The sequence below is a fragment of the Hippichthys cyanospilos genome, chromosome 16 (assembly GCF_059441005.1).
Source record: "Hippichthys cyanospilos isolate Australia breed blue-spotted pipefish chromosome 16, RoL_Hcya_1.0, whole genome shotgun sequence".
Classification (NCBI taxonomy): domain Eukaryota; kingdom Metazoa; phylum Chordata; class Actinopteri; order Syngnathiformes; family Syngnathidae; genus Hippichthys; species Hippichthys cyanospilos.
In genome coordinates, this window is record NC_142384.1 from 589119 (window position 1) to 602718 (window position 13600).

The 13600-nt window shown below is 41.5% G+C and overlaps 1 protein-coding gene across 4 annotated transcripts; it reads right to left on the bottom strand.

Moving 5' to 3' along the window:
* Positions 1–239: 239 nt before the first annotated feature.
* On the bottom strand, positions 240–13600 carry LOC148410103 (uncharacterized). Of its 4 annotated transcripts, none has more exons than XM_088436545.1 (13): positions 13565–13600; positions 10474–11344; positions 9115–10085; positions 8550–8663; positions 6951–7070; positions 6561–6873; positions 6204–6391; positions 5946–6138; positions 5656–5785; positions 5335–5414; positions 3551–5189; positions 3304–3420; positions 240–786 (listed from the first exon to the last, which is right to left on the bottom strand). In XM_088436545.1, exons 5-9 carry the CDS (start codon positions 6978–6980, stop codon positions 5757–5759), a joined length of 753 nt encoding a protein of 250 aa, XP_088292671.1. In that variant the 5' UTR covers positions 6981–7070; positions 8550–8663; positions 9115–10085; positions 10474–11344; positions 13565–13600; the 3' UTR covers positions 240–786; positions 3304–3420; positions 3551–5189; positions 5335–5414; positions 5656–5756. The 4 variants fall into 4 exon arrangements, with proteins under 4 accessions (XP_088292671.1, XP_088292670.1, XP_088292669.1 ...); XM_088436544.1 differs by having other exon boundaries at positions 5335–5517; XM_088436543.1 differs by having other exon boundaries at positions 5335–5529.

Consider the following 13600-nt stretch of genomic DNA (forward strand, 5'->3'; position numbering starts at 1 on the left):
TGCTCCTAACAGTTTCCATGTCGTCTTCATGCTCTCTTTTGGTCGTGCCATCATAAAAGCAACACAAAAATGCACGCAAATAAAAACGAGTCATATGAGGAAGCAGGATGATTCACTGCTTTGTTTCAGCAATAAATAATTGAAAAATAAAAATGGAGACGTCATGTCCACTGTCGCTTGACAGTTTCGACATCCATGACATATGTGTGTGTGACATGTTAATGAGCTTGAGTGACAGCTGATAGTCATTACTTTATTGACAAGGCAAAAGAGGCAAAAAAACAAAAGCTCCAAACGGAGTAATTTTGGTCAGCAAATATTGATACAATATATGTGGTAAGACACAAATAAATTGTGAATGTCTATTTAATTAATGTTGATTGAAAGCATACATTATGGCAACTGATGAAAGTTATTTCTGATAATGATGTAAAGACAATGTATTTGGGAAAAGAGATGATTTCTTACGTGATAATGAGAGGAAATAAGGGAATAACAACCACGCCCTGTCGTCTACATGTATCGTCGTTGTTTGTTTATTTATAAAAAAAAGTCTCACCTATATGAAACCACATAGTGCGGTTTCAAATACATGTAAAAGCAATGCCAAGTCATTAGGCGGCAGAAATGTCACAAATTCTGTCCAGTTCGAAAGAACTTTCCCTCTGAGGTCACCAGTATCCGAAGTCTTCCGTGGGAAAAAGAATAGCGCGATGACGCAAATCCCCGTTGAAGCTGAGCACGCGTGTCCACGAAACCGGAAGCTTGGGCAAATCTCCATTTAGGCTGGAGGTTTTGAAACATTAGATTTTGATTAAAAAAAACAACAACAACAAAAAACAAAAAGCCCGGCCACATATAGCAAATAGGACAAAACGGAAACATTTAATGCCCGTTTGCAAGAACACCTATGTGTAGGCAAGGCCCGAGTTGTGTCCTTATCCCCCCATCACCTTTGTTTTCAGGGATGCTAATTGTTACCCAGGATCCCCTGGCAAGTCAAACCTGTTACAAATACAGTGGGCCCCTGTGTTACGAACTTAATCCGTTCAGCGGCTACGCTCGTAACTTGAACTGCTCGTATGACGGGCAATCCAAACCTATGTTAATTAGTGAATGCGTGCAACGCGTGCAAAAACCTTAGGTAAAAACATCACGACTTTATACACATATTAAAAATGAGTAACGTAATCTACAGTACAGTTAAATTAAATATCATATACAAAGGAAAAATGACATTTACCTTTGGGGCGACGTGACTTGAGCTGGGTGGAGGTGGAGGGGAGCAGAGACCAACCCGCAGAATTTATTTATTTATTTTCTTAAACGCAAACTTTTCTCAAACTAGAACATATCACCGGCGATTTCCTTCTCTTTAATCCATAATAGAAGAAGCCTCTCAATTTTGTTGTTGATCGAGGTCCGTCCCCCGGCAAGGAAAGTCTTGCCCTTAGAAGATTGCCAAGCGGTTACGGCCATACTCACGAGGAAGGTTAACCATGCGTGCGCCTCCTTCGTATTTTTTTTATTATCTCCTGCTTCGTTTCTATTGTCATCATCCTCTTACTTCTTCCTTTACCGCCACTAGCAATTTTAGAAGCATGTCTAACAGATAGAGTTTGCAAAGTCTTAACAACATTCCTTCCTTCCGTTTTTGACTGATTTTCTCTCTTTCCTTCCGTCCCGACCAGCTGTGCCATCAAGCTAGATGAAGGCGTTCGACTAATAGCATATCGGCATCTCCGTGACTGACACCGTGACTGAAACAGTGACTGTGACATTGTAAGAGCAATAGCATATCAGCGTTACCGTGTCATGCGTGAGCAGAAGACTTCATTGATTTAGCAAAGCGAGGTCAATTGTACGTACACATTGACTGGCAACGTGTGATGAAATTATAGTTAAAACCATCACGAATTTACACACATATTTAAAATTAGTACGATAATCTACTGTACAGTTAATTTAAATAACATGGATATACAACGGATAAATGACATTTTCCTTCTGGGGCGACATGACTTGAGCCGAGTGGCGAGGGAGGTGAGCAGAAACAAACCCGCAGAATTTATTTATTTATTTTCTTAAACAAGAACTTTTCTCAAACTAAAACATATCACCGGCGATTTCCTTCTCTTTAATCCATAATAGAAGAAGCCTCTCCATTTTGTTGTCGAGCGAGGTACGTCCCCCGGCAAGGAAAGTCTTGCCCTTAGAAGATTGCCGAGCGGTTCCGTCCATACTCACGAGCAAGGTTAACTATGCATGCGCCTCCTTCGTATTTTTAATATCTCCTGCTTGGTTTCTATTGTCATCATCCTCTTACTTCTTCCTTTACCGCCACTTGCAATTTTAGAAGCCATGTCTAACAAATAAAGTTTTCAAAGTCTTCACAACATTCCTTCCTTACGTTTTTCACTCATTTTCTCTCCTTCCTTCATTCCCGACCAGCTGTGCCATCAAGCTAGATAAAGGCGTTCGGCCAATAGCATATCGGCATTTCTGTGATTGACATGACGCCAGCCAATAGCATCTCTGTGACTGACTCCGTGACTGACACCGTGACTGAGAGTGACTGTGACATTGTAAGAGCAATAGCGTTCAACGTTGCCGCGATGAGCCTCAGCTTCTGATTTAAATGACGGAGCAAAGCGAAAATAAATGTACGAATATAGTGGCCGGCATGCCATATTGTTTGTTAAGACGGAAGGTTTGTGCATAAGTGGGGGACAAAAAACTCCGCGGTCCACGCTCGTAAGTCAAAATATTTGTAAAAGAGGGTGTTCGTAAACCGGGGCCGACTGTATAACCATTTCATTTTCTACAATGGTAACACATTAAGATTATGTACACACATACAGTACCTATGCTCTCTATTATGAGATGAATCTACCATCTCTCCAGAACAACAAACCTGTTTAAAGTAGAGGAGAGTAAAATGACAACACTTACAGTTGACAAAAAAAATATTTTATAGAGACCTACTTGGTCTGTTTTCTGCTGTGATTTCACGCTGACGATTATTACATTGTCAAAATTGTGAACAAAAATAATTCCACTAGACCCTCCCATCATCTTGACCCTCCCTCGCCTAAGATCTTTATACTTTCTCTGTACATTGTCTCTCACCTCCTCACCTTCCACTCACCTCACACACACGTTAAACCGTCTTTGCAGCAGATTTCATCCTATCACATGTCAAAATATAATCCCACCACTCCCTCCCATCGACTTGACCCCTCCATTCCTCCATTTTTTTATTTTTTACTTTTTCTTGAATTTTGACCCTCACCTCCCACTCACCTTATCACACACACGCTACATCATCTTCACCCCTGATTTAATCCCATCACATCTCAACATTAGGGCTCCTTCACACGACAGGGACAACTCGTAATCTGCGACTTGGATAGGACTCACCTTTCAGTGTGTAAAACACAGAAAACAGGGTTGTGATAGCTGTAGTATGTTCGCAGTACACCTGAATGAACAGCACACTGAGGTCGGGAGACAAAAATGAGGTCAAGCAGTGTGTTCTTATCAGTGGTACCTGTATTTATGAGCTGTGTGTAACCCTTAGAGACAAACAGTTCCATAATGCAGTGGTCCCCAACCCCCGGTCCAGTACTGGTCCGTGGATCAACTGGTACCGGGCCGGGCCGCGTGGGCTGCACACTAAATAATGTTTTGGAGATGATTTAGTTTTATGGTGCGCATGCACCGAACGCGAACGGGGCGAACAAGCGGAGCGTTTTGTATTGTAGTCAATGGAGTTTGCGTGACTGGGCGCTAAGGCACGCCGGGCGACGCGATGGACTCGAATGGAGCGACGCAAATGGCCGCGCGCAGTCACGAGAAGCGCCTTTCGAGTGAAGTTATTTTTTATTTACTTTTTCCGCGTTTCGAGTCGCCACAACCAATCAACTTTGGGAACATTCAACGGCTCACGCAATGGGCAGGAATGAATCATGGCGGCCGCAATCCAACACGGCCAGCTGAGCTTTAAATATGAAACAGAGCCAAGCAAGAACCCTCACCTGGCTTGTCGAAAGGCGGAAGCGAGAACTTGGGACCATTGGTATGTGCAGCGTTTGCTTCACTTAACAACTGTTGAACCGTAGTTACTGTGCTAAGCTAACGATAGCGCAGCATTGTCAACACAATATTTAGCACGGTCTTGGCCACTCGATTGCGACATCGAAACTTTTATATTTTAGCAGGCGAGTATTGCCGCAAAGAATAAAGGTGCTGTCCGTGAAAATATTGGCTCTGTCACATCCCAGAAAAGTGAAAGTTCTCAGCAATGCTCTTTTTTACGGCTCTACCGTGAAGTGCACAGCAAGCTCACCCCCCTCCCCTCTCCTCTCGCGATTAAAAAGAAAGTGGACAAAAAGTCCATACCATACCCCGTCCATACGTTTGTGATGTGGTTTTTAAAGTGCAGTATGTTATGATGTATGATATGCAAAGAGGTCTTTCGACACCATGGAAATCTTGTTGATGATGAGAATTTCAGCGAGCAATAGCTACGCTCTCACTTCGTCCAGTTTGTTGCCCAGGCCATGATACGGGGGTTTGAGGCTTCTTGGCAGTTTCAGTAGGCAGTGTCGTTCGTACCTGTAATGTTGAAGTGCCAGTGAAGGCTGCAAGAATGACCGTTTGTTTGGAAATGTCCGCTTCCTCAGCCAGGCGCGGCAGTCTGCGCAGTATTTTTGTAGCCTCTGCGTGAATTTGATTAAATGTGACTTCCCCGTTCTGGCGGCACCATTGATGTAATAGAAGAACTGCCGTGGTTTTAAGCCACACACGCGTCGTATGCACCAATCTCTGACTAGGTAGAAGGCACACGCTTGCGTTCGGTTAAGGGTCCGATACATGTCGCGCAAAACAGCCGGATCAATGCGAGCGGCTTCCGTCACGATAGACATTTCCGTTACCTCGGACCTGACATTGTAGTCTGGTACGTTTTCCTCCGCGTCACCGGGATCATACCTTGCATTGATTTCCTCGATGCACTCGAGTCTTTGCAGTTCGCTTTCGGCCGCTAGCTGACACCACTCGTTGAAGACCATTCCACTTTCCTCCACCTCTCGAATGGCGTTGTCAACATCTTTGCTGTGCTTCTCATATTTCTCTCTGTTCCTGTCGACAATTTGCACAACGGACTCTGGATGCTCAGCAGCCGGCAACTGTACAAACGCATGGTCGTGAAACAACTTGTATGTAGGATAGTGTCTGGACTTCAACTGGCAGTCAGCACGATGAGGCAGATAGAGCTTGAGAATGGATTTTTTCCCTGTGAGAATTTACAGTATTTGATGACGGCATGTTTACCTGTTCTTTTTTGGACATACCCCATGTCGTTCAGCAGGGGGAAAACATTTTCGCCTTTAGCTTGCTTGCCGTACACAATTCTGCAGGTTGAGGCAAAATCAGCAAAGCACATCGCTTCAAATTCCTCTGAGGTCTGCATTTATACTTTTCCAGCAAGCCGGTCATCCACACTTCAACAGACTCCTGCGTTTGGCCCTCAAGGCAAGAGAGGCGATAACTCATTTTCAGCGCATTGTCACTGGTTTGTACAAAAACCACACTGCGGGACGCTTGCTTCATATGGAGGCCACATACGCGTGTGACGCACTCTTGTGCACTCACCTCTCTTTTCTTTGAGTACGCTTGCATGATTTGTTTCATTTCATCGCTCTCATTGACATTTTCGCTGCGGGAGTTCTCTATCACCGATTTCAGGTACTGGCTCAGGCCGTGTTCAGCTTTGCTGATGTAGCTGCAGATGTAGATAATGCAGGAATAACCGTTCAGAATGTACCGAATGTCCATATTTGCATCCCAAGCAACAAGCAGGTGTCGATTGTAGTTGTTCACCCAGCAGTCTTTGGGCTCTCGCTTGAGCACGACAGAGGTCTTTGCGGCAATTGAGTACAAACCTTCCATGTACTCATCACTGGTGAGCTCGCACTTAGCCAGTAGCTGCGGCAAAGTCAGAGAGGCCGTTTCCGGTTCGTTCAGCAAATTTTGCAAATCAACAAGCTTGGGCTTTGGCGCCGACCGCTTCTCCTTCTCTGGATTTTCTCCATCACACTCTTCACGTCTCATGATCATGGTTCTCTCGCACGGCTGCTTGAGAAAACCAAAACAGCACTGCGCGCCGGTTGCTTTGACACACGTCTTTGAATGAGACTTACTGTGCATCTGAACATCTGTGACTTTTTGATGCAGTTCGGGATACTTTTCCGGGTCGGGCAGCTCGGCGGAAATGTAGCGCAACACAAAATCGCAGATTTCTTGATCTGAGGCCTCCTCAAAGACGGGGACGCCTTCAACCCAAATGAGGCAATGGATGTGCGGACTTCCTCTGTGCTGAGACTCCAATCTGTAAAAGTAGTCAACCACTTTTCCAATGGGTTGCGCCGGAGACAGGAGCAGGTCTCTGAACAGAGCTTCCACACGTTTGTCAAACATGCGCATCGTTGTCATCGGATTGCTGCGGAGAATTTCACACTTTGTGGCCCAATCGTGGTCAGCGAAAATCACCCGTTCACCTTTTTGCGCTTTGATGGCAAAGATGACCTCTTCCCAACGCATTTCAGCAGCGGAGAATGTGCAGAAGAACGTGGGTGTGCCTAGCTGCCGAATCATGGCAAAAAGGTCCTTGTGACATTTCTCCCAATAGGCCGTGGTGCCCCTTAACGGCACCATGAAGCGGCTGGCGTCTTTGCTGTGTATCATTTTTTCAACTTCCCGTTTGTCCTGCAACATAGCATTGTTTATTTGCCGACCATTTCTGGTAAAAGGTTTACCTTTGCGAAGCTGTATTCTTATGCTTGATGTTGCCTGGTGGATTTCAGTCACAAACTGAGCAAAGAACAAGAAGTTAGTGTCTCTGGCAAAACGTTCATCCACACAAGACAGACGCGTTTTAAAATACTTGCTTGGTGTGAGTTTAATTTCCCTCTCTTCATCAAGAGTGTTTTCCCCGGTTGGAAACTGGACTGGAAAAGCCATGGCCTCACGTTTGGGTGTCTTGAAAAATCTTACCGGGTTATTTCTTTCTGCGGGAGCCACAGAGTAAATTCCCTCAGTGAAACTAATAATGTCCTCCAAAACAAAGTTAGGTTGGAGACATGATTCGAAAATGACGGCACCACTGGGTTCATCTCCTTCTTGCACATTTTGGACATGTTGCTGTGGTTTGTCACTCTTAGCATTGTCTTTGTCATCGTTTATTTCGCGAAGAGCATCACTCTCAAATCTGTTTATCTGGACAAGATCTTCCTCATCAAAGTCACTCATACGCATTCCATCTTCAGAAGAGCTTCTTTCATCATCGGTAAGCATTGGGTCACAAAAGTCAGCGTCGTCACGTATGATTATGTCGCTGTACTGTGGATGGACCAACTTTAGTTTAATCAGAGCACGCATTAGGTTAGGCCAAGTGACAGTTTGAAATACATGATGACCCTTGTAGCAAAGCCGTCGCTTCAGTTTCACTCGCAAAACTTATGATTCTCTCCTGGGTCCAGGCAAGTGTGACAAACCACCCTTTTTTTCTTTCCTCTGGTACTATACATGATGGTTCACATTCATGGTTACAAATATGAACAAACTTTTCTGTGAGGCAACCTTCAACATGTTTGTTTTTCTTAAAAGAGTGATGTTGACAAAGCCAATTTGCCTTTGGAAGAGCTCGACAGCATTACAGATTTCACAATGAATTCTGTCTTTTAATAGTAGCTTTATGACGTATTTTTTCAAAATCCTAATTGTGCTACACAACGCATTAGTTCTCAATAAATAACTCTTGTTTTCATTGCCTGTCTGATCATTTCCTGTTGTTGGGCTCGGAATTCAGGGTCGTTCTGGTACCGGTTTGTGACGTAAGAGCACTGTCTGCCTTTAAACCAGTATTATCATGATACTTTTGTCTCATGTGAAAGCGTTGTCGAGTTTAAATGCAAGATCATCACAGTACCGTTGTTTGATGTAGCAGCGTTGTCTATCTTTAAACGCAAGGTCATCACTGTACCGTTGTTTGATGTAGCAGCGTTGTCTATCTTTAAACGCAAGGTCATCACTGTACCGTTGCTTAATGTAGCAGCGCTGTCGCATCTTAAAGCAATCATCGGTTCTATAACGATGTGGAATGGAGGAACGGGCTTTCCTCTTATAGTCCTGGTCGATCATGTACCGATGTGTAATATAGAACTTTTGTTTTAAATAATAACTTATGTCTTGTCGATAACGAGTTGTGATATGCTTTTTATGTTGTCTTAATTCTGCGTTGTGACCGTACTTTTCTTTTTGTTTCATGTTCTTAATTTGTCGCTTGAGTTCCCCTTTTGTATGACTGTCTCCAGAGTCAACATCCATCTTTTCCAGAGCCTTCTTGCGTCTTTGGAATTTTCTTCTCCTTGCTTTACTCATTTTTGACAAATCTTGCAGTGGTTTAGCTGATGTTGGGCAAAGCACCCCATCGTTGCTCGTAAGAAAGTTGCGGTGTTTTGCAGCATTACGCATAGACTCTTTTGAACCTGAACTTGTTATGGTGTCAGCAACCACGCGTCTTGTTTTGACTCATTCAAATCGCGTCTTCGGGGGAGGACGCTTCGCACATGGCACCATCTCGTGGTCATCAGCAGTAACATCTATAGATGCAAAAGAAACGGGTATCTTCTCATCCGGGGTATCACATTTTGCATTCAACATTGTGAAAGACTTAATCAATGTATTAATCAATCAGGTCATTCAAGCATGTAAAAAGCATCAGAACAGCTTTGCCATCTTGAACAGGGATTCCATCACGTTCTCTGCTATGCGGATCAAAAAACCCAAACCAGCCTTCACGGTCTCGAAAGACAGCTATGCACAGTGATTGCATAATCAAAAGAGCAAAGTTTACACCTGATACCAAGCACTGAAGTCTGTCATGAAGATTCAGATAATACCCCACACCACAATAAGAGGTCAACATACCAGACAACGATACACTTTGTTAACTTGTGTTTTGTAAACCCGCTTAGTCTCGGGAAGTTCATAAGTTGTCAAAAAATCATGAACAAAACGTCCTTCTGTTTGAAACTTAGTCATAATACTTACATATAGTTCATGGCCCCGTTTGAGAATAAGATCGAGGTGGGAGCTGGTCAGGTGATCTAACTCCTGCAGGAATGCCAGAAACATAACAGAGTTAGCCACACACTGGCTGTTTCTCCATTTGCCATATCTCCGATGGTCTTGGCTGTGAGAGGCCAACACAAAAGTTACCTTAGGATGTTGCACAGGTGCCATTTCGTCAATCTCAGTATGTGCATCAATAGCACAGCTGTCTGCCATGTCAATGTGTGCAGGATTTGGACATAAATCATCAACTTCAATGTGTAAATCCTTGCTATGAATGCATTTATCATTGGCATCATCAATTTCAATGCGTGCATTATTATGTATGTCGTCAATTTAAATGTGTTCATCATTTATACCATCATAAAGTTCAATGGGTTCATCCTTACGGATATCATGAAGTTCAATGCGTTCATCCTTACGGATATCATGAAGTTCAATGCGTTCATCATTTATATCATCATGAAGTTCAATGGGTTCATCCTTACGGATATCATGAAGTTCAATGCGTTCATCCTTACGGATATCATGAAGTTCAATGCGTTCATCTTTACGGATATCATGAAGTTCAATGCGTTCATCTTTACGGATATGAAGTTCAATACGTTCATCCTTACGAATATGAAGTTCAATGTGTTCAATACGTGCACTGTCAGCACTGAAATCAACACTATCAGAACATGCAACGTTGGCATGGACAGCATCGATTCGTACATGAATGGCACTTAGTGCAGTATGGGCAGCACATGCATCATCAGGGCGTGCAGGTGTTGGCTGGGAGTCACAGCTTTTTGCACAGTGCTCCCAACCAACCTTAGCAGCCACTGATTTCTTGCTCTTGCGAGGCATATGTGCTTTATTATAAACGGGTGATGGATAGAAAAAAAGGCAGAGACAAAAGATAGAGCAGCAACAAGAGAGGGTGTTTGGGGTCAGAAACTGGTAGTCTTCTGCAAAAGAACAAAAATAACATGTTTCAATAATCTTTATAGTTCATAAGCATATTGCATTTCATGTATGAGACAAATGTGATAAAATATTGAAACCTATCAAACCATCTAAATTCTAAAACAATCAGATTAAAAGGAAGCACCATTCTAATACAATTACAAAGTAGGTTTGTTCTGTGTACAACATATATAAAATCATCCCATAAAAAAGGCATTTTGTTTATTCAATTATGATATAAAGCTTTGTCAAATCTGACATTTGTACACAATACAGTGCAGATAAGCATTTTTGCAAGCCCCTTGCAGAATATTATAGCGTAAAGCGCAATGATGAGGAAAGGTCAACAAGTTAAGTGTTGAAGTGGCAGGCAGAGTTGAGTGTCCTCACTGCAATGTGGAGTAAACTGTTCCTGAGCCTGCTGGTCCTGGTTCGGGGGCCATGCGGTCTTCTTCCTGATTGGCAGCAGGTTGAAGAGGCTTTGGGACACGTGGGAGGGGAAGGTACTCCCCGCGTTCCTAAAAGCTTGCGGGTGAGACGAGTGTTTTTGATGTCCAGCAGAGTAGGAGAGAGACACACACCGATGATTCTCTCAGCTGCTTTTCACAGTGCACTGGCGAGTGTGAAGACAGGACACAATGCAGGCACCGTACTATACGTTGATTCAGCTGCTAAATAGTATTGCTAGTTGGCATGTGCTAAAAACCATGTTGAGGGTTTACTGCAGTGTTAAGAGGTTAAGGTTTCAATAATGACTGATGCTGTCAATAACCAGTAATTAGTGCCTTTTTTTTTTTTTGCCTGAACAGGGCAGAATATGATTGGCTTCTTGCAGTTATCTCAACAAGGCGCCTTTGTAAATAATTTGATGGCAATCACAGTTTTATTTCTTTTTCACCTTGTTAGCAAGCACTGAAGATAACCCAGAAACAAACAACATGTTGGAGGACATGGCACGTTTGCGTGTACAGACCAATAAATATGCTGAATTTTGATGATGTTGCCCAATTTTGGGAGCTACCAATCGAAAGCAATGACACTACACCTTCCGCAACTTCAAAAAATGCTTAGTTTGTACATTCATAAATGCATAACACTCATTCAACATGAGCAATGTCTTTTTTGAATACCGCAGGACCTTTGTATGTCACGTCACCATAGTTGCCACAATTATTTCATATGATATGAGCCTGTTTTGAAAATGTGTAGGTAATTTGCTTACACCTCAAGTTGGTAGAGAAGCGGGATTCAACAGACAGTTCTGTAGACACAAAGAGCAACACCGACAGACATGACATCTTGAACATTTCACTCAAAACACATATGTAGATTTTTTGCACAAAATCATTTGTTGGTGTTAGTTATATACAGTTTCATATGTACTGTAATTGTATGCTTTTATTTGATGTTAACCAAGTGATGCATTCTTGAACGGAATGCTGTACCTATCAATTCGAAAATGGTGTGCCATCAGGAACTACAGACATCCAGGTACTTTAGCGAGAGCATTTGCAATTGGACAAATTACATCGCCGTCAACATTAAAGACATATTTTAGCTTCTAAGCAGACCTTAACGTTTATGCAATCCACATCTTTTAACCTTTTTGGTATGAATAAAACATGTTCACTTTTACATTAGTTTATTTAAGGTTTTCTCCAATAGTTTCAAAAAATATATTTGACTAATTTATAAAATTAACAATAATGAAATTCAGGTTATCCGTACCAATGCCAAAAAGTCCACTTACCAAAAATTCAACAATTAGCCAACAGAGAAATAATTAAATGTACATTTTATTTACTGTCTTTTATTTAGCTATTAATGTATACATTGTAAAATGTTTAGCATACCCCTAATGCCAAAAACATCATGCTGATGGATGTGTGATTGTGTGTGTGCATGTGTGTGTGTGCGAGGGGGGGGGGGGGGGGGGGGGTGAAGATGATGTACAAGACTTCAAGAGCAAAAAACGAGACACTGAGTGGAACCTACTTTCCTATATCTAATATTTGTCGCAAAGTCAAGCGTTCAACTGCTAAAAAGGAGATGCCTAACTGTTATATGTACTCCGGGATTACATGACGCATTTAAAAAAAAAAACAATTTTGAAAGTGGCATGTATGCAAAAAAGTGCTATGAAGAGTATTTTTAAAATATGCATACATTTTTGGGAAACACACCGGAATTTCATTTAAAAAAATTATAATCTAATAGCTACTCAACCCCATTATCCCCAAAAGCCTTATTAGAATGATTTGACCAACGTTCTTTTGTCTTCTTAATATATAGCTATTACATTTGAAGTCCTGTGACAAACTAAGACAGTTACGATGAGCCTGACAGATATGTGCTGTTCTCCATTTCTACCCACAGTTGTCAGAAATACTTCAGACATTGAGTTCAAGGCAGCAAGACTTTTTAAAAAATATCTTTCACAAAATTTAACATGCATATCTAATATCACGTGTTTAAGACGATAATTGAATTGGCACAATGACAACAATGACAAGTTATCGTATTGAGGATTTTGTTCAACCGTCACTACTTCTATAAAATTATGGATGTGTAATTTAATTTTGCACTGTTTGTCATTTAGTTATGTGCTGTACATTCCACCAAACGCAATACGTTATAATTAGCTTTAATCATTTTTACAGCAAATTACTTAAGGATGTGTAAGTAATTAATAATGAATGAGAAAGAACGTCTACATTTTGTCTTGCTGATATTTATTAAAGCCATACAATTACATCTGTGAGTAGAAGATTGTAGATAACGATAGTGGCAGCAAAATTACGTTAGATAAGCAAGCATGTGAAAATAATAATAACGATAATAACAATAATAACAATAGTGGGGGAAATTCTAGGGGAGTTTAGTGATAGCTGAATTTGAATATATTTCACAGCACACGTAGCATTAGTATACTAGCGAACAAACACGTAATGAACAAATTATAATGTAATTAATAATACTCAAAATAGTGAAAACAAAGTAATGGAAGAACATAGAGGCTACTTTTTATTAACACCAACTAAGTACACCACTAATTGGAGAAAGTGAAGTTAATTACAACATTTACTTTTACGACAACTAAGTACACCACTAATTTAGTGTTGTAGTTCATTATTGCGTAACGAGAAAATAATGAAATAATGATTAAATTAAATGATAATGAAAACAACGTTTTATTCATAAAAGTATAAGATGGTGGCGGTCGATGTATTGCATTAAGTAAGCAATCAGGTTACTACAATATATTACCGCAACATAACTAGTCGAATGCGTCATCAAATTAGCACACGTAGCACACGTGTCGGCATACTATAGGACGAAAAAACCTTAGCGAAAAAGTAATAATGACTAAATATGACAACACAGTACTTATAGAACATAAACGTTACCGTTCATTGTAGGTTACAGCAGTGTAGATAGAACAATTACAAATATTAATATCGCAACAGCTGAAACGACTTACTTATCTCACGATGCACACTTGGAAGAGCTGAACAGG

Excerpts from the sequence above, each read along its gene's own strand:
- LOC148410103 (XM_088436545.1), bottom strand. The coding sequence starts at position 6,980 with ATGAAGAGAGGGAAATTAAACTCACACCAA. Across the intron at positions 6,392-6,560 it reads TGCCATCAAAGCGCAAAAAG|ATTGGAGTCTCAGCACAGAG; the intron begins GTGAACGGGTGA and ends CTACTTTTACAG. Across the intron at positions 6,139-6,203 it reads CACAGATGTTCAGATGCACA|CAGCCGTGCGAGAGAACCAT; the intron begins GTAAGTCTCATT and ends GGTTTTCTCAAG.